The sequence below is a fragment of the Centruroides sculpturatus genome, unplaced genomic scaffold, assembly GCF_000671375.1.
Source record: "Centruroides sculpturatus isolate CEXI.00-Female unplaced genomic scaffold, Cexi_2.0 scaffold855, whole genome shotgun sequence".
NCBI classification, from domain to species: Eukaryota; Metazoa; Arthropoda; class Arachnida; order Scorpiones; family Buthidae; genus Centruroides; species Centruroides sculpturatus.
In genome coordinates this window covers 81,365-105,512 of record NW_019385080.1, presented here as the reverse complement: position 1 = coordinate 105,512, position 24,148 = coordinate 81,365, and the positions used below count along the sequence as shown (strand labels likewise).

Below are 24,148 nucleotides of genomic sequence, written 5' to 3'. Positions count from 1 at the left end.
ATTAAATTCATATTTCTTTGCATTCAAATTAGGGTAGATCGAAGATATTTCTTTTTTGAAAAATTGGTATTGCAAACATGACAAAACTACTTAATAAAACGGAGATTCCAGAAAATAAAAACCCAGGTTCGAAAGATCCAGTTTGATCATATAACCATCCTGAAATTAAATTAAAATATAATTATTTTAAAATGAAATTAATTTCTTAAAGTGAAAAAAAAAAGTTTAAGAAAACAATTAAAAAAGTATAAAAATAGGAATCCTATCTTACTTTTATGCCAACTGAAAATTAATTTAAACCAGGGGTCGCCAAACTTTTATAACCGTCGACCCACAATCACTTTCCAAAGCCTCACATTCACCCCCACCGTAAAGTTTTATTAAAAGTGTATATGTATGAGCGAAAAAAAAAAAAAAACGTTGTGGGTTGTGGTCTCTGTCTAAGCAAAGAAAAAAAAAGGGGTTGTGACCCCTTAGCCGCATCGACCCCCTGATCGACCCCCTAGCCGCATCGACCCCCAATGATGTTGCATCGACCTCTGGGGGTCCATATCGACCACTTTGGCGACCCCTGATTTAAACGAAAGCTTTGAAGTAGAAATTTAAATTAAGAATTTTAATTTTTCTCATTGAAAATGCTTCTAAATTGTTATTTTTTTTTATTCTTTCTGACACATGAGTACTAACAGGACCGTTTTTTTTAACTCAACTTTTTTTTTCAATTTAGGCCACCCAGTTGGTGTCATGCGTTAAGGTGCCAGGCATGTTAAAAGAGTCCGGGTGGACTGTTTAATTTAGATATGTTACTATGTGTTACTACGACTATGTGTTAAAATGCTGCCAAAGCCCTTAGAAAAAAGCAATATAAAGATTATAAACAAATGTAAAACATGTAACAAGGACTTTAAGTCAAAACAGAACACTTTAATATTCGTTTGTTTTGAAAATTAAATAGCAGATTAATGCAGTGATAACATTAGATTCAGCGCGTTATGAAAATAAATCCTTCAATTTTGAAAACTTTTCATTTGCATTTACTGAAAAGTTATTAATTCAGCATTCATGTCATTGTTCTGGAACAGAGATATTATGTACTGTAAATATTTTATCATAAAATGTTTTTTTTTATCCTGTTTACTAACTAGATTTTTTTAATATCTTTACTTCACTAATTATATATTATTTAAAAATGTTGTTTAACTTGAATTATAGTTAATTACACTAAATAATCTTCAATATTATTTATATACAATAACCAAACAATTTTCTAACCAATATACTATATTTTACTAATGCAATTAATTTCCAATGCTTATCGTCCCGAATGTGATATAATATTCTGTCATTTTTTAAGATGAATCATTATGCTTAGCATTTGATTATTCTATTTTCGTTATCAGTGGCACAAAATGAGTAACTTATGTCCCATTTGCTATTCTGTCACGCAGAGCCGGCTCTACCGTAGGCGAACGGAGCAGCCGCTCCAGGCGCTAACTCTAGGGGCACCTCAGTGGTAAAGAAAATTAAAGGAAAAAATATTTTTTTCACTTTTCGATATTTTAATTGCAAGTGTGTGGCCAGTATGTGAATGGCTTTATCTGTTGAGACGCGCGTGGGTCGTGTGCATGGGCGGGTTCCACCCCGGGCACCATAATAGGATCTCGCTCCATCCTAAAACTTCCCTCGGGCCGGCACTGCTGTCACGTTTCTCAAAGTCAGTTACCACGTTTTACTTCTGGACTATACTAAAACCAAAATCAAAACTACTTTTCCAAGGTCTGACACTTTAATGCAGGCATGGCCAACATACGGCCCGTCGAATGAATTTATATGGTCCGCGATCAATCTCTCAATATTAGCTACTCAAGTCCGAATAACTCGATGAAAAAATCTGACGCCTAAAAAAAACGGTCAACAACTCACTGTGCGTTTAGAGTTAACCGTCCATTACAAATCTCGTAAGTACAGCGTAGAATGTTGATAAAGCACGATAATGTGAAAAATGTATCTGTAATCTCTATCTACAATTTAGTCTCTACGGGGTGACACCACAATGAGATATCGCACCACCTCAAAACCTTCCTAGGGCAGCCTCTGGTTCGGCCCGTGGAAAAAGTTTTCTTTCCAATTTGGCTCGGGGGCAAAAACTGTTGGCCACCCCTGCTTTAAGGCTATGACAGTAACGCGTTACATCAGCATGCTTCTAAATTATTGATAATTATTATCAGTTGACAAGTATTACTTCTACTAACTAATTAAGTATTTAATTTTTGTATACACTGTCTTATTAAATAGTTCAATTTAAAACTGTAGATAAATTTAGAACTTACTTAAAACATTTTAAAATGTTTTAAAACAATACTTGAAATTAAATTAGAATTATAATAAAAATCCAAATTAATTTTTTTTATTCTTAAGCTGCAAGCAATTTTGATGTTTCATTCTGATTTTTATTCATTTTGAAATGCTTTTTCATGCTTTTTATTTTAAAACTAAATAATAAATAAAATTCTTTTTATTTTCTAGTTTTTATTAAACTAATGGATGTATATTTATAAAATATTGACAAATTCATCACATTTGATTTTTTCCCGATATTTTGACTCTATATCTTATGGCACAAACAGACCAGTCACCAATTGAAATCAATTAAAGTTGTTGTGACAATGTTACAGAACGGCTGTAGGACAAAATGTGACAATGTTACATAACGGCTGTAGGACAAAAGCAGAAGCGCCGCTAGCTGTTTGAACGCCCGTGTGCTATACCGATTATGCCGCCCCCTGTTTAACTACGACTACCTATGCTGAGCTTGCCAGAAAGGCTCTTTAGTTTTGTCTCATAAGGGTGTAAAAAAAGAAAAGAAATACTTTACAAAAAAAAACTATTTATTACTAAATTATTTTTGTTTACTTAGGTGTAAAACCATATAAATATTTATCTACAGAAATTTAACTGTTCTTGCCTTTATGTTTGTGAAATCTGCTATCAATTTTCTTGTATCCAAGCTGTCTAAGATTTCACGTTCAATTGAAACTATAGCTAAATTACTTAGTCTTTGCTGGTGCATAGCTTTTTTTTTTCTTTTTATAATTTTTAACTTTGAAAAGGACCTTTCACCAAATGCAACTGAAACCGACAATGTAAGTAATATTCTTAGTGTTATTGCTGTGTTCGGAAATGTTGAAATTAAGTCATTAGTAAAAAGATATTGTAATTGCCACCCCCTGGACGTGCCGCCCGCGGCGGTGCACGCCTTGCACGCCGCTTACGGCGGGCCTGAACAAAAGCATTTGTTATCGATCAGATGTAAGAATATTACACATTGTCGTTAACTAAATTAAGAGATTATATATTTTTTTAAAAATTGCTGCCATAAACATTTTAAATAACGCCAATGAAATTACAACTCTCTTGTTTCAAATTGTTTCAAAGAAGAAAAATAAAATCATGTTTAAATTTGAATTTAAATATCTGATTGACATAGAACAGAATCGTTTCTTTAAACATTATTCGAAACATCGAATTCCATCATTCTGCTTTTGTTCGAAAGAAAAAGATCATCATGAACGATCGTCGGGAAACGGAAAAGAGAAAATGCCATCTCACTCCCTCCATGTTAGAGGAAGATTCCTCTCGAGTGAAGAGACTGACTCCCGTGGATCGAAAACTACTTCGGAGCAGAAAAATAAGAAACGATATTTTAAGAAAACGTATAGGAAGGAAGAGAACTGGAAAACACGGAACATCTGGGAAGAGATTGAAGGCAAGAAAGGTTGGAAGAAGACGATCAAAATCAAAGAGGATGAGAGGGAGTAAAGAAAGAGGAAGTTCTATGAGGAGAAAGGGACGAAGCGGAAGAAGTTCTCGAAGAAGGGGTAGTCGCGAAAGAAAGAAAATAGGGAGTCTGTAGAACGGTAATCTTCACAAATGTGACCGAGAACAGAAAATGGAATTGCTAGATTACTGTAATCTAGTAATCAAACGGCTCTTTTCAGAGCCATGCTTTCATTGGTAAAGGGTAGCCAAATTCATTTTAATAAACAACAATTAGTGCTTTATACAGTATGTTATACATTCAATTCTATTTTAAATCTTGAAACGTTCGGAATGTTTCGAGCGGTTGAAGATTGGCCTTTCGACTATTTAATACTTTAAATTTTATATACTAGCATGTTCAGCAACAATTTTTACTTTTCCGGCTGTTATATATAACAGAGGGGAAGTATGGCAATCGGTCAAAAAATGGTCCCCAAGATTGTTACATTTTTTGACTTATGATACCTTAAACGTCGAGAAATGCAAAAAACTTCGAGAATAATTTTAATTAAACCAATTTAATTAATTTAAGCTTAATAACTCCTGTGCTTTTTGTCGAAAATTTTTGAAATTTTGCAGGGTTTGTTTATTAGGGGATTGATACTACTATATTTTGGTGGTTAAAGGTCGAGGGAGTTGTGAGATAATGAGGATTGTGTGTATCTCAAGTAGGGTCGAACTTAATGACGATTTTACTCGTTATTAGCATTTACAATGTTTTTCCTCTACCTTCAAAATTAAGATTTTTGTCATTTTATAATAGTTAAAAATATAAAAAGTTTTTAAATAAAATATGATAACAGATGGCGCTACCAAAATTTTAAATGTCGCTGGGATGGTTGAGTAACTCGTTACTGGTTTGTTATATAATTAATTTAATGTATGATTAAATTGCAAATAATTAAATTATATTTTTATAATGAACATATAGATAATATTTATTTCATTCTAAATTTGCCATTATATTAATATAATATTACTTTTATAAAATATTTATACCTGTTATTGGTATACCAAAAAATGACGCTATTCCTTGAAAGAAAAGGACAAATCCAAAAGAGTCTGTTAATTTTTCTAATCCAAGAAGGTCAACAAGAATAATGGATAACAACGAAATATAGGCCCCTATATTGTAGTTGCAAATTAATTTTATTTTGAAACAAAAATTTAGAACATAATTTTGCAAACTTACCATAAAATAAACCAAAAATTGCTGAAAAGATAATCATTTGAATGTAATTAAAGAAAAAGGTGCTAAGACTTATACAAAAACCACAAACAGCTAATGATCCAATGTATAACCAAAGTCGGTTCTGTCCGCATTTGTCTGAAATATATCCAAAAATTATCCTTCCTAACGTGTTAAATATTCCAATGACAGATATAAGATAGCTTGCTTCTCTTTTAGTTGCTATGTTTTTATGTGTAATTTTTTCAACTGTGTAGATCGATACCGTTTCAATTCCCAGAAAAGTTAAAAAATTTGAAAAAATGTAAATAATAAAAATAGAATCTTGAAATATGTTAAAATTAAAATATCCTGAAAATTCGTTTCGTTGTTTATTGGGTACTTCGTTCATAATTAATATCTGTAAAACAAATAAATAATATTTATGCATAGTCTATTAATTAATTTATATCTAATTAACAAATAAAAAAATTTTAAATAAGATTATATTGGGAATTAATAATAACAAATAATATTTAATTTTTGAGTATTGGGATTGGTCCTGTCATTGAAACCAGGAGAAAAAGATATAATATATAGCATTGTGGTAAAGATTAAATATTCTAGATAGTTAGTTTATTAAATCGCAATTGTTACTCATAACAATCGCGAGAGTACAGCACTCTCACTCTGCGAGAAAATTTACTGCAGGTGGTGAAAAGGTATTGGCTGAAAAAAAAAGGTTATAAACTTGAAAACTACTGTGGGAATCGCTTCAGAATATATCAGTTGAGAAATACTAAAAAGCCCACACTTCAACTGTTTTATTTTTAAGAAATTCAATAAAGACACCGCCATGTATCTGCACTTGCGCTAAGTGAGGAAGAGAAACAAGCTATCTCATGGGAGGAAGAAAGAATGAAGAGGTATACGACAATCAGATCAATTAGAATAGTAGCAAAGAAAAGGTTACAAATTGCTGATATTGTGAAAGCTTGTGCTGACATTTTAAGAACCCCTGAGAATATAGAACAGGTATGTTTTAAGCCTAGAAATATAGTTGAGGTATGGCGAATAACTGTCAAGGACAAAGAAAATCTAATCGGCCACTCAATAAAAGTGGGAGGAGATGAGTATGTGTGCGAGAGTCTAGAAGAAATTAAAATAATTGTAACAGTAAAATATGTACCTAGTGAAGCTGACAATGAGATTTTAGAAAAAGCTCTAACATCTTATGGAAAGATTATCAAAGTATTAGTTAATAGTGTAACGTGTCACAATGTAAAAATTAAAACAGGAACCTATAGAGTGATACTAAAAACAAGAAAACTACATCCTAACTACATTGAGCTGTTGGGGAGTAAAATAGAGTTAGTTTATGTGGAAATGAAAAAGCGATTACGATGCTACAATCTTTGATTTCATGATTTATACTGTAGAAGCATAAATCATGAAATCAAAGATTGTAGCATTAAGCTTTGCCACAGATGTAAAAGCCCGCATCATCTAGTTAGAGACTGTCCAAATTGCTACAACTGCAACCTGCAACATAAGAAAAACGAGAAGTGCCCAGTACTCATATGTTCAGAAATATGCAAAAAAAGGCTCCAGAAGTAAGAGTAATGAAAAAAGAAGGGGGAAAAGTCTTAAAAGACTAAAAAACAAAGAAGTAAGTCGAGAAAAAAATGAAAATATAATACAGGAAGTAGAACAGGTTACACAAAAAGAGATAGAAATAGACAATGAACAAGAAAATGTAAAACCCTCAGGGTCAAGGCTGGGGATAGAACAGACAATAGAGATGGTGGAAAAGCTAAGAGAGTTATTAGGGCTAGAAGAACAACAAGCCACAGTGGAAGTACAGGAAGCAGAAGTACAGGAAATAACAGAAACGAATGAAGAAAGGGCCAAAATGAGAAATAGACCAGCGAATGAAGTGGGGAAGAGAAGGACATGACTAGATTTAGAGAAAAACTGTTATCCATAAGCATGGATGCCAATCTCACAGAGGTAGAAGTAATTGAGGAAGCAAGGAAGGCGATAAATAAGTCAGCACAGAAGAAACCAAGGAAAAGTAAAAGGAGACAATCAGCGTGAGACAAAACAGTTTTACATTCTGAATCTGCTTATGACTAATAAAGTTAATATGGAAGACACCAACACGTGGGACTTCTACGACCTAAGGAACCTAAGGAAACTATTTGTGCACTATCTCCTTCGCGACAAGGAGGAGTACAGGAGTCATCACCATGGTCAACAAAAGAATCAAAGTGGACGACTTCAAGACAGACTCTGAAGGGCGAACACTTGCTATAGATATTCAGATAGGTAAAAGACTTGTTAGAATAATTAATATCTATGCACCTCCTTCTGTCAAAGCGAAAAGTGTTATTAAAAATTTAGCAAGATCTTTAAAAAAGCAGTAGAGACATAATCTGGGGTGGGAACTTTAATTGCGTGTTAAACCCCATAGATAAAAATGGGTCATTGCGCTCCGATGGATCGCGAATAGTTTTAAGCAGTCCTGGATGACTATAGTCTTATTGATAACTAGCAGACCCCGCCACGCGTTGTTGTGGCTCAAATGTATCTATTATAAATGTATAACACTTCCCCCGTGGGGAGGGGAAATTTTTCGAAAAATTCTTTAGTGTACATTTTGTTGACGTACCCTATTAAAACGCAATCAAAAACGCAAAAAACCGCATCTAAAATAGTATAAATAGAAGCAGAGTTCTTTACCGTAAGCCTTAATCCTAACCATCTCCCCTGGGGGAATTTCGACATGTATATTATATAAAAACACGTGTGTATTCGAATGCAGCGTCGTGTCAAAATTTCAAAGAAGTCGGTAGGAACAAACGAACATTACATTTTTATTTATATAGATAGATAGAAGATGATCTGCTTTAGTTCATTTTCACAGAAAAGCATAATGCCTCACAGAAAAGCAAACTTAGGGCGTCGTACTCGTAGCGCCATCTGTTGGACATAAAAGCCTTAACCTAGATTATATCTTTTAATTTATATGAATGTTTAACGGAATAATAACCGGCCTATGTCCACCTGGAGTTTCATTCTAAATATTGGTGAAAGAATTTTTGAAATCGGATGAGTAGTTTCGGAGATTACCTGCTGCAAACAAACTTACAAACATTACCTCTTTATAATATTAGTATAGACTATCGCACCATCCACCCTGACTCCCCAGGGTTTACTTGCGGTATGGGAGCGTCTGGATCGCATGTATATTTCTAAAAATATGGGGAAAATTATCAATATCAGCAAAATGGGCTAAACAAGGACCTCGGATCACAAGATGATTGAACTGGAAATAGAAGTTATGAAAAACCATTAAAAAAAATAAAATCAAAATCACTAAAGAAATACTTGATGATAGCTTTTTTGTAGAAAATATTAATGATGTATTAAAGAAATGGAAAGAATACATCACCCGGGAAAAATGGATTGAAACAAAACGTAAGTGTAGAGAAATAATACAGAAAAGCTGGGAGAGGTTAAGAAAGAGTAGTTTCAACAAAATTAAAAAACTACAGAGAGAGCTAACGAATTATATTATAGAAAACAAAGAAGAAGACGTAAGAAAAAAAAATAAGACTAGTAACGAAATAGAAAAGAAAAATAAGATGAGAGAAAGCATTAAAATAGACAAGATTGTAATAGACAACAAAGAGATTAAGGTAAATAAAGAAATTCTAAGCAATTTTCACTATTTCTACACGCGGCTATTAAGTGATCCGGGATCTGATGACTCTGCTTGGAAAGAGGTAGTAAATAATCTTAAACCGGTTAAGAAAAATAATGAAAATATTATTAATATAGGATTTTAACAATTGGTTCTTGTACCTCAAAATTTTCTCTATCGTGAATGAGAGATGGGTCGCTGAAATAATTATTCGATATTTTTGAATTATTTAGAATGGAAAACGAAGAATATTCACTCAGGATTGGAAGAGATATAGATTTTCTTGGTAAAATTAAATTAATCTGTTTATCATTTTTGTGAACTGAATGAACTGAACCGAATTTCCAATTCTTCTTTTTTACGCGTGAAATCGGGCTCAAAAGGGTTCCAAATATATATCCACTAAACAGAAATCCAGAAGCAAAAAACATCGCTCCTTTCCATCCGTAAACGTTAGTTAAAAACTGTAAAACTGGAGCAAGAATAAAAGTTCCAATTCCAGATCCACATGCAGCCAAGCCAGTTGCGAAAGCTCGGTTTTCGTTAAAATGATGATTTACAGAAATTATTGCGGCAAAATACATAAGCCCAATTCCTGCACCTGAAAAGAAAAATTGTATTATAATAGGTCTTTCTNTATATGTATGAGCGAAAAAAAAAACGTTGTGGGTTGTGGTCTCTGTCTAAGCAAAGAAAAAAAAAGGGGTTGTGACCCCTTAGCCGCATCGACCCCCTGATCGACCCCCTAGCCTCATCGACCCCCAATGATGTTGCATCGACCCCTGAGGGTCCATATCGACCACTTTGGCGACCCCTGATTTAAACGAAAGCTTTGAAGTAGAAATTTAAATTAAGAATTTTAATTTTTCTCATTGAAAATGCTTCTAAATTGTTATTTTTTTTTATTCTTTCTGACACATGAGTACTAACAGGACCGTTTTTTTTAACTCAACTTTTTTTTTTCAATTTAGGCCACCCAGTTGGTGTCATGCGTTAAGGTGCCAGGCATGTTAAAAGAGTCCGGGTGGACTGTTTAATTTAGATATGTTACTATGTGTTACTACGACTATGTGTTAAAATGCTGCCAAAGCCCTTAGAAAAAAGCAATATAAAGATTATAAACAAATGTAAAACATGTAACAAGGACTTTAAGTCAAAACAGAACACTTTAATATTCGTTTGTTTTGAAAATTAAATAGCAGATTAATGCAGTGATAACATTAGATTCAGCGCGTTATGAAAATAAATCCTTCAATTTTGAAAACTTTTCATTTGCATTTACTGAAAAGTTATTAATTCAGCATTCATGTCATTGTTCTGGAACAGAGATATTATGTACTGTAAATATTTTATCATAAAATGTTTTTTTTTATCCTGTTTACTAACTAGATTTTTTTAATATCTTTACTTCACTAATTATATATCATTTAAAAATGTTGTTTAACTTGAATTATAGTTAATTACACTAAATAATCTTCAATATTATTTATATACAATAACCAAACAATTTTCTAACCAATATACTATATTTTACTAATGCAATTAATTTCCAATGCTTATCGTCCCGAATGTGATATAATATTCTGTCATTTTTTAAGATGAATCATTATGCTTAGCATTTGATTATTCTATTTTCGTTATCAGTGGCACAAAATGAGTAACTTATGTCCCATTTGCTATTCTGTCACGCAGAGCCGGCTCTACCGTAGGCGAACGGAGCAGCCGCTCCAGGCGCTAACTCCTAGGGGCACCTCAGTGGTAAAGAAAATTAAAGGAAAAAATATTTTTTTCACTTTTCGATATTTTAATTGCAAGTGTGTGGCCAGTATGTGAATGGCTTTATCTGTTGAGACGCGCGTGGGTCGTGTGCATGGGCGGGTTCCACCCCGGGCACCATAATAGGATCTCGCTCCATCCTAAAACTTCCCTCGGGCCGGCACTGCTGTCACGTTTCTCAAAGTCAGTTACCACGTTTTACTTCTGGACTATACTAAAACCAAAATCAAAACTACTTTTCCAAGGTCTGACACTTTAATGCAGGCATGGCCAACATACGGCCCGTCGAATGAATTTATATGGTCCGCGATCAATCTCTCAATATTAGCTACTCAAGTCCGAATAACTCGATGAAAAAATCTGACGCCTAAAAAAAAACGGTCAACAACTCACTGTGCGTTTAGAGTTAACCGTCCATTACAAATCTCGTAAGTACAGCGTAGAATGTTGATAAAGCACGATAATGTGAAAAATGTATCTGTAATCTCTATCTACAATTTAGTCTCTACGGGGTGACACCACAATGAGATATCGCACCACCTCAAAACCTTCCTAGGGCAGCCTCTGGTTCGGCCCGTGGAAAAAGTTTTCTTTCCAATTTGGCTCGGGGGCAAAAACTGTTGGCCACCCCTGCTTTAAGGCTATGACAGTAACGCGTTACATCAGCATGCTTCTAAATTATTGATAATTATTATCAGTTGACAAGTATTACTTCTACTAACTAATTAAGTATTTAATTTTTGTATACACTGTCTTATTAAATAGTTCAATTTAAAACTGTAGATAAATTTAGAACTTACTTAAAACATTTTAAAATGTTTTAAAACAATACTTGAAATTAAATTAGAATTATAATAAAAATCCAAATTAATTTTTTTTATTCTTAAGCTGCAAGCAATTTTGATGTTTCATTCTGATTTTTATTCATTTTGAAATGCTTTTTCATGCTTTTTATTTTAAAACTAAATAATAAATAAAATTCTTTTTATTTTCTAGTTTTTATTAAACTAATGGATGTATATTTATAAAATATTGACAAATTCATCACATTTGATTTTTTCCCGATATTTTGACTCTATATCTTATGGCACAAACAGACCAGTCACCAATTGAAATCAATTAAAGTTGTTGTGACAATGTTACAGAACGGCTGTAGGACAAAATGTGACAATGTTACATAACGGCTGTAGGACAAAAGCAGAAGCGCCGCTAGCTGTTTGAACGCCCGTGTGCTATACCGATTATGCCGCCCCCTGTTTAACTACGACTACCTATGCTGAGCTTGCCAGAAAGGCTCTTTAGTTTTGTCTCATAAGGGTGTAAAAAAAGAAAAGAAATACTTTACAAAAAAAAACTATTTATTACTAAATTATTTTTGTTTACTTAGGTGTAAAACCATATAAATATTTATCTACAGAAATTTAACTGTTCTTGCCTTTATGTTTGTGAAATCTGCTATCAATTTTCTTGTATCCAAGCTGTCTAAGATTTCACGTTCAATTGAAACTATAGCTAAATTACTTAGTCTTTGCTGGTGCATAGCTTTTTTTTTTCTTTTTATAATTTTTAACTTTGAAAAGGACCTTTCACCAAATGCAACTGAAACCGACAATGTAAGTAATATTCTTAGTGTTATTGCTGTGTTCGGAAATGTTGAAATTAAGTCATTAGTAAAAAGATATTGTAATTGCCACCCCCTGGACGTGCCGCCCGCGGCGGTGCACGCCTTGCACGCCGCTTACGGCGGGCCTGAACAAAAGCATTTGTTATCGATCAGATGTAAGAATATTACACATTGTCGTTAACTAAATTAAGAGATTATATATTTTTTTAAAAATTGCTGCCATAAACATTTTAAATAACGCCAATGAAATTACAACTCTCTTGTTTCAAATTGTTTCAAAGAAGAAAAATAAAATCATGTTTAAATTTGAATTTAAATATCTGATTGACATAGAACAGAATCGTTTCTTTAAACATTATTCGAAACATCGAATTCCATCATTCTGCTTTTGTTCGAAAGAAAAAGATCATCATGAACGATCGTCGGGAAACGGAAAAGAGAAAATGCCATCTCACTCCCTCCATGTTAGAGGAAGATTCCTCTCGAGTGAAGAGACTGACTCCCGTGGATCGAAAACTACTTCGGAGCAGAAAAATAAGAAACGATATTTTAAGAAAACGTATAGGAAGGAAGAGAACTGGAAAACACGGAACATCTGGGAAGAGATTGAAGGCAAGAAAGGTTGGAAGAAGACGATCAAAATCAAAGAGGATGAGAGGGAGTAAAGAAAGAGGAAGTTCTATGAGGAGAAAGGGACGAAGCGGAAGAAGTTCTCGAAGAAGGGGTAGTCGCGAAAGAAAGAAAATAGGGAGTCTGTAGAACGGTAATCTTCACAAATGTGACCGAGAACAGAAAATGGAATTGCTAGATTACTGTAATCTAGTAATCAAACGGCTCTTTTCAGAGCCATGCTTTCATTGGTAAAGGGTAGCCAAATTCATTTTAATAAACAACAATTAGTGCTTTATACAGTATGTTATACATTCAATTCTATTTTAAATCTTGAAACGTTCGGAATGTTTCGAGCGGTTGAAGATTGGCCTTTCGACTATTTAATACTTTAAATTTTATATACTAGCATGTTCAGCAACAATTTTTACTTTTCCGGCTGTTATATATAACAGAGGGGAAGTATGGCAATCGGTCAAAAAATGGTCCCCAAGATTGTTACATTTTTTGACTTATGATACCTTAAACGTCGAGAAATGCAAAAAACTTCGAGAATAATTTTAATTAAACCAATTTAATTAATTTAAGCTTAATAACTCCTGTGCTTTTTGTCGAAAATTTTTGAAATTTTGCAGGGTTTGTTTATTAGGGGATTGATACTACTATATTTTGGTGGTTAAAGGTCGAGGGAGTTGTGAGATAATGAGGATTGTGTGTATCTCAAGTAGGGTCGAACTTAATGACGATTTTACTCGTTATTAGCATTTACAATGTTTTTCCTCTACCTTCAAAATTAAGATTTTTGTCATTTTATAATAGTTAAAAATATAAAAAGTTTTTAAATAAAATATGATAACAGATGGCGCTACCAAAATTTTAAATGTCGCTGGGATGGTTGAGTAACTCGTTACTGGTTTGTTATATAATTAATTTAATGTATGATTAAATTGCAAATAATTAAATTATATTTTTATAATGAACATATAGATAATATTTATTTCATTCTAAATTTGCCATTATATTAATATAATATTACTTTTATAAAATATTTATACCTGTTATTGGTATACCAAAAAATGACGCTATTCCTTGAAAGAAAAGGACAAATCCAAAAGAGTCTGTTAATTTTTCTAATCCAAGAAGGTCAACAAGAATAATGGATAACAACGAAATATAGGCCCCTATATTGTAGTTGCAAATTAATTTTATTTTGAAACAAAAATTTAGAACATAATTTTGCAAACTTACCATAAAATAAACCAAAAATTGCTGAAAAGATAATCATTTGAATGTAATTAAAGAAAAAGGTGCTAAGACTTATACAAAAACCACAAACAGCTAATGATCCAATGTATAACCAAAGTCGGTTCTGTCCGCATTTGTCTGAAATATATCCAAAAATTATCCTTCCTAACGTGTTAAATATTCCAATGACAGATATAAGATAGCTTGCTTCTCTTTTAGTTGCTATGTTTTTATGTGTAATTTTTTCAACTGTGTAGATCGATACCGTTTCAATTCCCAGAAAAGTTAAAAAATTTGAAAAAATGTAAATAATAAAAATAGAATCTTGAAATATGTTAAAATTAAAATATCCTGAAAATTCGTTTCGTTGTTTATTGGGTACTTCGTTCATAATTAATATCTGTAAAACAAATAAATAATATTTATGCATAGTCTATTAATTAATTTATATCTAATTAACAAATAAAAAAATTTTAAATAAGATTATATTGGGAATTAATAATAACAAATAATATTTAATTTTTGAGTATTGGGATTGGTCCTGTCATTGAAACCAGGAGAAAAAGATATAATATATAGCATTGTGGTAAAGATTAAATATTCTAGATAGTTAGTTTATTAAATCGCAATTGTTACTCATAACAATCGCGAGAGTACAGCACTCTCACTCTGCGAGAAAATTTACTGCAGGTGGTGAAAAGGTATTGGCTGAAAAAAAAAGGTTATAAACTTGAAAACTACTGTGGGAATCGCTTCAGAATATATCAGTTGAGAAATACTAAAAAGCCCACACTTCAACTGTTTTATTTTTAAGAAATTCAATAAAGACACCGCCATGTATCTGCACTTGCGCTAAGTGAGGAAGAGAAACAAGCTATCTCATGGGAGGAAGAAAGAATGAAGAGGTATACGACAATCAGATCAATTAGAATAGTAGCAAAGAAAAGGTTACAAATTGCTGATATTGTGAAAGCTTGTGCTGACATTTTAAGAACCCCTGAGAATATAGAACAGGTATGTTTTAAGCCTAGAAATATAGTTGAGGTATGGCGAATAACTGTCAAGGACAAAGAAAATCTAATCGGCCACTCAATAAAAGTGGGAGGAGATGAGTATGTGTGCGAGAGTCTAGAAGAAATTAAAATAATTGTAACAGTAAAATATGTACCTAGTGAAGCTGACAATGAGATTTTAGAAAAAGCTCTAACATCTTATGGAAAGATTATCAAAGTATTAGTTAATAGTGTAACGTGTCACAATGTAAAAATTAAAACAGGAACCTATAGAGTGATACTAAAAACAAGAAAACTACATCCTAACTACATTGAGCTGTTGGGGAGTAAAATAGAGTTAGTTTATGTGGAAATGAAAAAGCGATTACGATGCTACAATCTTTGATTTCATGATTTATACTGTAGAAGCATAAATCATGAAATCAAAGATTGTAGCATTAAGCTTTGCCACAGATGTAAAAGCCCGCATCATCTAGTTAGAGACTGTCCAAATTGCTACAACTGCAACCTGCAACATAAGAAAAACGAGAAGTGCCCAGTACTCATATGTTCAGAAATATGCAAAAAAAGGCTCCAGAAGTAAGAGTAATGAAAAAAGAAGGGGGAAAAGTCTTAAAAGACTAAAAAACAAAGAAGTAAGTCGAGAAAAAAATGAAAATATAATACAGGAAGTAGAACAGGTTACACAAAAAGAGATAGAAATAGACAATGAACAAGAAAATGTAAAACCCTCAGGGTCAAGGCTGGGGATAGAACAGACAATAGAGATGGTGGAAAAGCTAAGAGAGTTATTAGGGCTAGAAGAACAACAAGCCACAGTGGAAGTACAGGAAGCAGAAGTACAGGAAATAACAGAAACGAATGAAGAAAGGGCCAAAATGAGAAATAGACCAGCGAATGAAGTGGGGAAGAGAAGGACATGACTAGATTTAGAGAAAAACTGTTATCCATAAGCATGGATGCCAATCTCACAGAGGTAGAAGTAATTGAGGAAGCAAGGAAGGCGATAAATAAGTCAGCACAGAAGAAACCAAGGAAAAGTAAAAGGAGACAATCAGCGTGAGACAAAACAGTTTTACATTCTGAATCTGCTTATGACTAATAAAGTTAATATGGAAGACACCAACACGTGGGACTTCTACGACCTAAGGAACCTAAGGAAACTATTTGTGCACTATCTCCTTCGCGACAAGGAGGAGTACAGGAGTCATCACCATGGTCAACAAAAGAATCAAAGTGGACGACTTCAAGACAGACTCTGAAGGGCGAACACTTGCTATAGATATTCAGATAGGTAAAAGACTTGTTAGAATAATTAATATCTATGCACCTCCTTCTGTCAAAGCGAAAAGTGTTATTAAAAATTTAGCAAGATCTTTAAAAAAGCAGTAGAGACATAATCTGGGGTGGGAACTTTAATTGCGTGTTAAACCCCATAGATAAAAATGGGTCATTGCGCTCCGATGGATCGCGAATAGTTTTAAGCAGTCCTGGATGACTATAGTCTTATTGATAACTAGCAGACCCCGCCACGCGTTGTTGTGGCTCAAATGTATCTATTATAAATGTATAACACTTCCCCCGTGGGGAGGGGAAATTTTTCGAAAAATTCTTTAGTGTACATTTTGTTGACGTACCCTATTAAAACGCAATCAAAAACGCAAAAAACCGCATCTAAAATAGTATAAATAGAAGCAGAGTTCTTTACCGTAAGCCTTAATCCTAACCATCTCCCCTGGGGGAATTTCGACATGTATATTATATAAAAACACGTGTGTATTCGAATGCAGCGTCGTGTCAAAATTTCAAAGAAGTCGGTAGGAACAAACGAACATTACATTTTTATTTATATAGATAGATAGAAGATGATCTGCTTTAGTTCATTTTCACAGAAAAGCATAATGCCTCACAGAAAAGCAAACTTAGGGCGTCGTACTCGTAGCGCCATCTGTTGGACATAAAAGCCTTAACCTAGATTATATCTTTTAATTTATATGAATGTTTAACGGAATAATAACCGGCCTATGTCCACCTGGAGTTTCATTCTAAATATTGGTGAAAGAATTTTTGAAATCGGATGAGTAGTTTCGGAGATTACCTGCTGCAAACAAACTTACAAACATTACCTCTTTATAATATTAGTATAGACTATCGCACCATCCACCCTGACTCCCCAGGGTTTACTTGCGGTATGGGAGCGTCTGGATCGCATGTATATTTCTAAAAATATGGGGAAAATTATCAATATCAGCAAAATGGGCTAAACAAGGACCTCGGATCACAAGATGATTGAACTGGAAATAGAAGTTATGAAAAACCATTAAAAAAAATAAAATCAAAATCACTAAAGAAATACTTGATGATAGCTTTTTTGTAGAAAATATTAATGATGTATTAAAGAAATGGAAAGAATACATCACCCGGGAAAAATGGATTGAAACAAAACGTAAGTGTAGAGAAATAATACAGAAAAGCTGGGAGAGGTTAAGAAAGAGTAGTTTCAACAAAATTAAAAAACTACAGAGAGAGCTAACGAATTATATTATAGAAAACAAAGAAGAAGACGTAAGAAAAAAAAATAAGACTAGTAACGAAATAGAAAAGAAAAATAAGATGAGAGAAAGCATTAAAATAGACAAGATTGTAATAGACAACAAAGAGATTAAGGTAAATAAAGAAATTCTAAGCAATTTTCACTATTTCTACACGCGGCTATTAAGTGATCCGGGATCTGATGACTCTGCTTGGAAAGAGGTAGTAAATAATCTTAAACCGGTTAAGAAAAATAATGAAAATATTATTAATATAGGATTTTAACAATTGGTTCTTGTACCTCAAAATTTTCTCTATCGTGAATGAGAGATGGGTCGCTGAAATAATTATTCGATATTTTTGAATTATTTAGAATGGAAAACGAAGAATATTCACTCAGGATTGGAAGAGATATAGATTTTCTTGGTAAAATTAAATTAATCTGTTTATCATTTTTGTGAACTGAATGAACTGAACCGAATTTCCAATTCTTCTTTTTTACGCGTGAAATCGGGCTCAAAAGGGTTCCAAATATATATCCACTAAACAGAAATCCAGAAGCAAAAAACATCGCTCCTTTCCATCCGTAAACGTTAGTTAAAAACTGTAAAACTGGAGCAAGAATAAAAGTTCCAATTCCAGATCCACATGCAGCCAAGCCTGTTGCGAAAGCTCGGTTTTCGTTAAAATGATGATTTACAGAAATTATTGCGGCAAAATACATAAGCCCAATTCCTGCACCTGAAAAGAAAAATTGTATTATAATAGGTCTTTCTTTAACTAAATAATTGCACACAATGAATTTAAAAAATGCAACTGCTTGAGATTATACAGTATATATTATTATTATTATACAAAATTTTAATTCATTTGCAATGACTATTAATAATGAATATTGTATATATAATAAAATTATTCATTTATATTTCTGTAAGAATCCAAAGTTGTGAAGCAATCAGAAAATAATCTGCACTGAAATATAAAATACATAATATACTTTCAAAAAAGTACATAAAATAAACTTAAAATATTTTTCAATAATTTCGAAATTTGAATTAGTGTTGACTCTAGAGGAGTCTAGACCAGCGTTTCTCAAAGTGGGCGATAACGCCCCCTTGTGGGCGCTGGAGGCTTTCAGGGGGGCAGTAGAAGGCTCAAAGAGAATTGGGGGGCGTTAAGGAAATATAGAGGGGCGACGGCAGACAAATTCTATATATAAAAATTCGACGGAATATATATAAAATGTTGACATTTTATATATTTTTTATTGAAGGTCACAACTTGAATATTTCTAACACATTGACTTTTATTTTAGCTCAGCGTTTCTCAAAGTAAGCAATAACGCCCCCTTCTGGCGCGATGAATAGATCTATGATAGAGGCAGGGTATTGAACGGTGACCAAAGGCAAAATTGGGGCTGATAAGAGGAAACATTGCGTTTAATGGTTTCCAGATGATGAGAACAATGTACAGTAAGGGCACAAAGTGTGAGATTCATAGAAAAGTTTTCCTAAGAATATTTCCAATCTTTTTCTCACACAAGAGAAAATGGGTTAGGGGGCGTTGGGTATAACTTTATGGAACAAAGGGGGCAGTGGATCGAAAAAGTTTGAGAATCATTGCTCTAGACATTTTCTTCAGGGAGATTTTTTGTAGAAATTTTTTCTTATAAAAGATTAGTTTGGGCCCTCTGTTGGCGGGGGTCCAAGGCAAGTGTCCTTTTAGCTCACAGGATAACGCGCCACTGAAAATTTACTTGGGATTCATGTATCGTTTGTCTAATTGTATTTACTCTATGTACAAGGTTTTTTGGAAAGGTTTTGCTGAGAGGTCGAGAGGCTTTTTGCATCTGGGATTTTCTTTACGTGTCTAACACTAAATAAGGTCCTATTTTCCACAGAAAGTCCTCTCGGGAGGCGTCCTTCTTGGCAGATTGTCCATGCCTTCTTCCATCAACCATTATCGAAACAAAAACACGCAACAGATTTTAAAAAACACGATGGTAAAACTGAAGTGTTATTTAATTAGCTGTATTGACAGATGGCCAAGTGGCTAAGATGACAGCTTACAGCTCCAGGAACCCGGGGTGGAAGAATTCATTTGTCTGGTGGTTCGTCCGGATATATCGGTCCCCGTTCCTCGCCACTCACCGCTCCATTGTGAACTTGTTTTTAAGAAGCGATTATGAGTTAGAGGCCTTCTTAGTGCCCACAGCGCGGAAAGAGTTTTAAAAAAATCAGTTCTACTTGATTTTGAATAATCGTGTAAGCTTATTAATAAAAGTTACCTGTACATAATCCAACAGTTAAGTATAAATATGTTATATTAAAAGCTAAAGAGCCAAGTGCATATCCAGCAGATGATACCAAAGATCCTAATATGCACACAAATCGGCAACCATATTTATTTGTCAGAACTCCAGCTAATGGGCCTAAAATTATGTTAAAATTATATTTATTATATGAAAAATTTAAAGTTTATTTAATTTACTATAAAATATGAATTTACCGACAAAATTAAGCATTCCGCTCATAGTAGATGGAATCCAAGCTGTTTCACCGCTGTTATATCCGTTATTGTGAATAATTTCGGAATAAAATATACCGAAAGTATAAACTATTCCATCGGAAATGATATGAATCATAAAAGCTGCAAAAACAATTATCCAATTGCATCCTTGTTCCAATTTTTCAGTTTCCAGAACTTTGTGAACTTTGTCTTTTAGATTCTGAAAGCTGTGATGACGAATTTTTTCATAATTTAGTTTAATTTTCACATTGTAATTAGTTTAATAGTATTTAAAATTGTAGAAAATCATGAATACTTCCAATAAAAGTAAAAGGAAAAAGAAGTATACCATTTGAATTCCATGTTCATTATTATTTCTAAGGACAAAATATTTCTTAGCAATATTTATTTTTAATAAATCAATAAGTAAACTTTGCAATAAATAGATTAAAAACCATTGTTAAGCATTCATTATTTAATATTCAAGAAATTATAAAAATAAATTTTTTTTTGGTTTTGAAATTTTGGGACAGAGATGGATTCACCGAAGGGATATAGTTGCTTCCTAGCCCACTCCATTAACACAAGGCCTAACAGTGCCCGAGTGGATAAAACCACCGAACACTGGTAGTTGGTCGCGGACTCGCGCGTCATTAACGGGGTGGAACTCTGGAGCTTTCTGGGTTTTTTCAAGTGTTTAACGTCTAAATACGGGCCAGTTTCCCATAAAAGTCATCAGAGAGGCAGATCCTTGGCAGATCATCTACCTGTTGCGTTGCTGTACTTCACCAGACCAGACCNGATCAGATGTAAGAATATTACACATTGTCGTTAACTAAATTAAGAGATTATATATTTTTTTAAAAATTGCTGCCATAAACATTTTAAATAACGCCAATGAAATTACAACTCTCTTGTTTCAAATTGTTTCAAAGAAGAAAAATAAAATCATGTTTAAATTTGAATTTAAATATCTGATTGACATAGAACAGAATCGTTTCTTTAAACATTATTCGAAACATCGAATTCCATCATTCTGCTTTTGTTCGAAAGAAAAAGATCATCATGAACGATCGTCGGGAAACGGAAAAGAGAAAATGCCATCTCACTCCCTCCATGTTAGAGGAAGATTCCTCTCGAGTGAAGAGACTGACTCCCGTGGATCGAAAACTACTTCGGAGCAGAAAAATAAGAAACGATATTTTAAGAAAACGTATAGGAAGGAAGAGAACTGGAAAACACGGAACATCTGGGAAGAGATTGAAGGCAAGAAAGGTTGGAAGAAGACGATCAAAATCAAAGAGGATGAGAGGGAGTAAAGAAAGAGGAAGTTCTATGAGGAGAAAGGGACGAAGCGGAAGAAGTTCTCGAAGAAGGGGTAGTCGCGGCAGAAAGAAAATAGGGAGTCTGTAGAACGGTAATCTTCACAAATGTGACCGAGAACAGAAAATGGAATTGCTAGATTACTGTAATCTAGTAATCAAACGGCTCTTTTCAGAGCCATGCTTTCATTGGTAAAGGGTAGCCAAATTCATTTTAATAAACAACAATTAGTGCTTTATACAGTATGTTATACATTCAATTCTATTTTAAATCTTGAAACGTTCGGAATGTTTCGAGCGGTTGAAGATTGGCCTTTCGACTATTTAATACTTTAAATTTTATATACTAGCATGTTCAGCAACAATTTTTACTTTTCCGGCTGTTATATATAACAGAGGGGAAGTATGGCAATCGGTCAAAAAATGGTCCCCAAGATTGTTACATTTTTTGACTTATGATACCTTAAACGTCGAGAAATGCAAAAAACTTCGAGAATAATTTTAATTAAACCAATTTAATTAATTTAAGCTTAATAACTCCTGTGCTTTTTGTCGAAAATTTTTGAAATTTTGCAGGGTTTGTTTATTAGGGGATTGATACTACTATATTTTGGTGGTTAAAGGTCGAGGGAGTTGTGAGATAATGAGGATTGTGTGTATCTCAAGTAGGGTCGAACTTAATGACGATTTTACTCGTTATTAGCATTTACAATGTTTTTCCTCTACCTTCAAAATTAAGATTTTTGTCATTTTATAATAGTTAAAAATATAAAAAGTTTTTAAATAAAATATGATAACAGATGGCGCTACCAAAATTTTAAATGTCGCTGGGATGGTTGAGTAACTCTAACGTTTATAATTATATAATTAATTTAATGTATATAACTGTCAGTATAATTTTAACCTAGCCATAAATATAGATACAGAGAGTTCGAATCCTTCGAACTTCCACGTAGGATAAACGGTAGTTATTGGCCACTCGATGGAATTTTTACTTTAAATATACTAGGGCGTAACAGAAAGATTAAATTAGGAAATATTATACTTTCCCCTTCTTTTTTATTGCCTATAGATTACCATTACTATTACTACCGATTATTAGACTACTAGTAGATGAGCCCGGCGTTGTTCGGGCAAAAAGTAACGCTAACAAAGATTAAATCTTATAATTGAGATGGGTTAGAGTCAAATTTATGAGAAATTTCGTTTTCACTATTCTATTTATCGAATATCTAATAGAAAAAACTTTTTAAGATTTATTCAGTTAAAATCATTATTGAATTTTAACTGAATAAATCTTTAGTATTTAAAAAGATTTTTTATTTAAGTGACCTATAAAATAAAGAAATTAGAAAATTTTTCAGTTATAACTTACTTGATGATAACCTTAGCCGAATAAAATAATTTTAAATTCTAAAATTTTAAAAACTTGTTTGGAACATTATATTTCGAATTTTTCGAATTATATTTCGAATTATAAAATATATTCTAAACAATAATTCTATGTTTTTGGGTTACCCGAAGAGTGGAAATGATTCAAATATTTATTAATTGCTAAAATGTGTACTATACGTGCAATTATTTATTTTCCTTTTTTATTATTTACACTTTATACTGCAGTGGCGTGCCGTGACATTTGATAGTAGGGAAGCTGTGTTTCTGTAAGCTTCCAGGGGCAATCGGTTAATTGCGCGTCAGTGATGGTCAAGGGTCCATTCGTATCGTTTGTTCGATAAGCCAGTAAAAACCACAGACTTCTCTAAATGTATTTTTAATATCACAATTACATTCCGAATCGCTAGCCACAATATAAGGGCTAAAATTATAAATAAAATAATAAAAACTTATACGGTGAAATAAAATGTGTGGTGGATGTACAGTACATACCTGGTACAAAATATTCTTCAATTATATTAATATACTTTTAAAGAAGATTATAATTAAATATAGCTATGTAAAGAAACGTACATAAAAATAACATAAAATCTTCTTTACATTTTAAATCTTAAAACAATCCACTTATTCAAATAGCTCCCTACGAGTGACTAATGGATGGAATCAGAGATTGTTCTGGTAGGTGCATGCACACGGGCTGCCAAATCCCGAGGGTACTGATACTGGTCAATGTCAAATGCCTCTTTTGTCGCATCACTAGTATACCTCAAAAGATGCGATAGGGTTCTTGTAAATTTTAAACGTTTCTCACCATAGCTGTAAAAATCTAAATTTGTTGAACTTAATAGTTTGTCCGTCATTTGTTTTCTAACTAATTCGTTTTAGGACCAGGGTCCATGGAAATTTCCAAAATTTATAACTTTTTGGGTACTATCATTGAACTGGAAAAATTTCTTTCTTTATTACATCTAATACAGTAGACCCCCCTATAACGCTTAGATACGTTCCACGCTTACCGAAAATTACGTTGTAGGAATGATTAAATACATGAGCCAATCGCAGCCCGATAGGTGGGAACTTTACGGACTAAGGCTGTTTGAAAGGTTTTCTTCTATAAAATTAACCGATTCTAGACTAATTCCACTCAACATTTCCAAAACACGTATAATTTTTTGGGAGTAATCCGTATAAACTATGCTATAAACAAAAAATTATAGGATTACTTACCGAGTGTGTACCGTTCGACTATGCCGTTGCTTAAAGCTGGTTTTCATTGTGGAACAGCACATGAATCGGCGGACGCGATTTCTAATAAATAATTTTTCTGCAAAAACTTCGTTGAACTTCGGAGACATCATTAATAGAAATAATTTTTATGGCCGTTGAATAAGAAGTGTTTCTTTCACAAGAAATGTATAAAATTAGTGCTGT

General features: G+C 33.1%; 2 protein-coding genes across 2 annotated transcripts; one reads left to right on the top strand and one right to left on the bottom strand.

Moving 5' to 3' along the window:
* LOC111634357 (monocarboxylate transporter 12-B-like) lies at nucleotides 1–20,371 on the bottom strand. Its single transcript, XM_023379113.1, has 10 exons — nucleotides 20,350–20,371; nucleotides 20,001–20,227; nucleotides 19,780–19,923; nucleotides 17,794–18,233; nucleotides 13,951–14,347; nucleotides 13,758–13,883; nucleotides 8,855–9,294; nucleotides 5,012–5,408; nucleotides 4,819–4,944; nucleotides 1–159 (listed from the first exon to the last, which is right to left on the bottom strand). Exons 1-10 carry the CDS (start codon nucleotides 20,367–20,369, stop codon nucleotides 29–31), a joined length of 2,448 nt encoding a protein of 815 aa, XP_023234881.1. The 5' UTR covers nucleotides 20,370–20,371; the 3' UTR covers nucleotides 1–28.
* A 694-nt stretch (nucleotides 20,372–21,065) lies between these two features.
* LOC111634356 lies at nucleotides 21,066–21,413 on the top strand. The gene has a single exon (XM_023379112.1). It carries the CDS (start codon nucleotides 21,066–21,068, stop codon nucleotides 21,411–21,413), a length of 348 nt encoding a protein of 115 aa, XP_023234880.1.
* Nucleotides 21,414–24,148: the final 2,735 nt, after the last annotated feature.

Coding starts and splice junctions, on each gene's coding strand:
- LOC111634356 (XM_023379112.1), top strand. CDS start 21,066: ATGAACGATCGTCGGGAAACGGAAAAGAGAAAATGCCATCTCACTCCC.
- LOC111634357 (XM_023379113.1), bottom strand. CDS start 20,369: ATGAACATGGAATTCAAATG. Junction 19,924..20,000: donor CGGAATGCTTAATTTTGTCG/GTAAATTCATAT, acceptor ACATAATTTTAG/GCCCATTAGCTGGAGTTCTG. Junction 160..4,818: donor TTTTGGTATACCAATAACAG/GTATAAATATTT, acceptor ATTTAATTTCAG/GATGGTTATATGATCAAACT.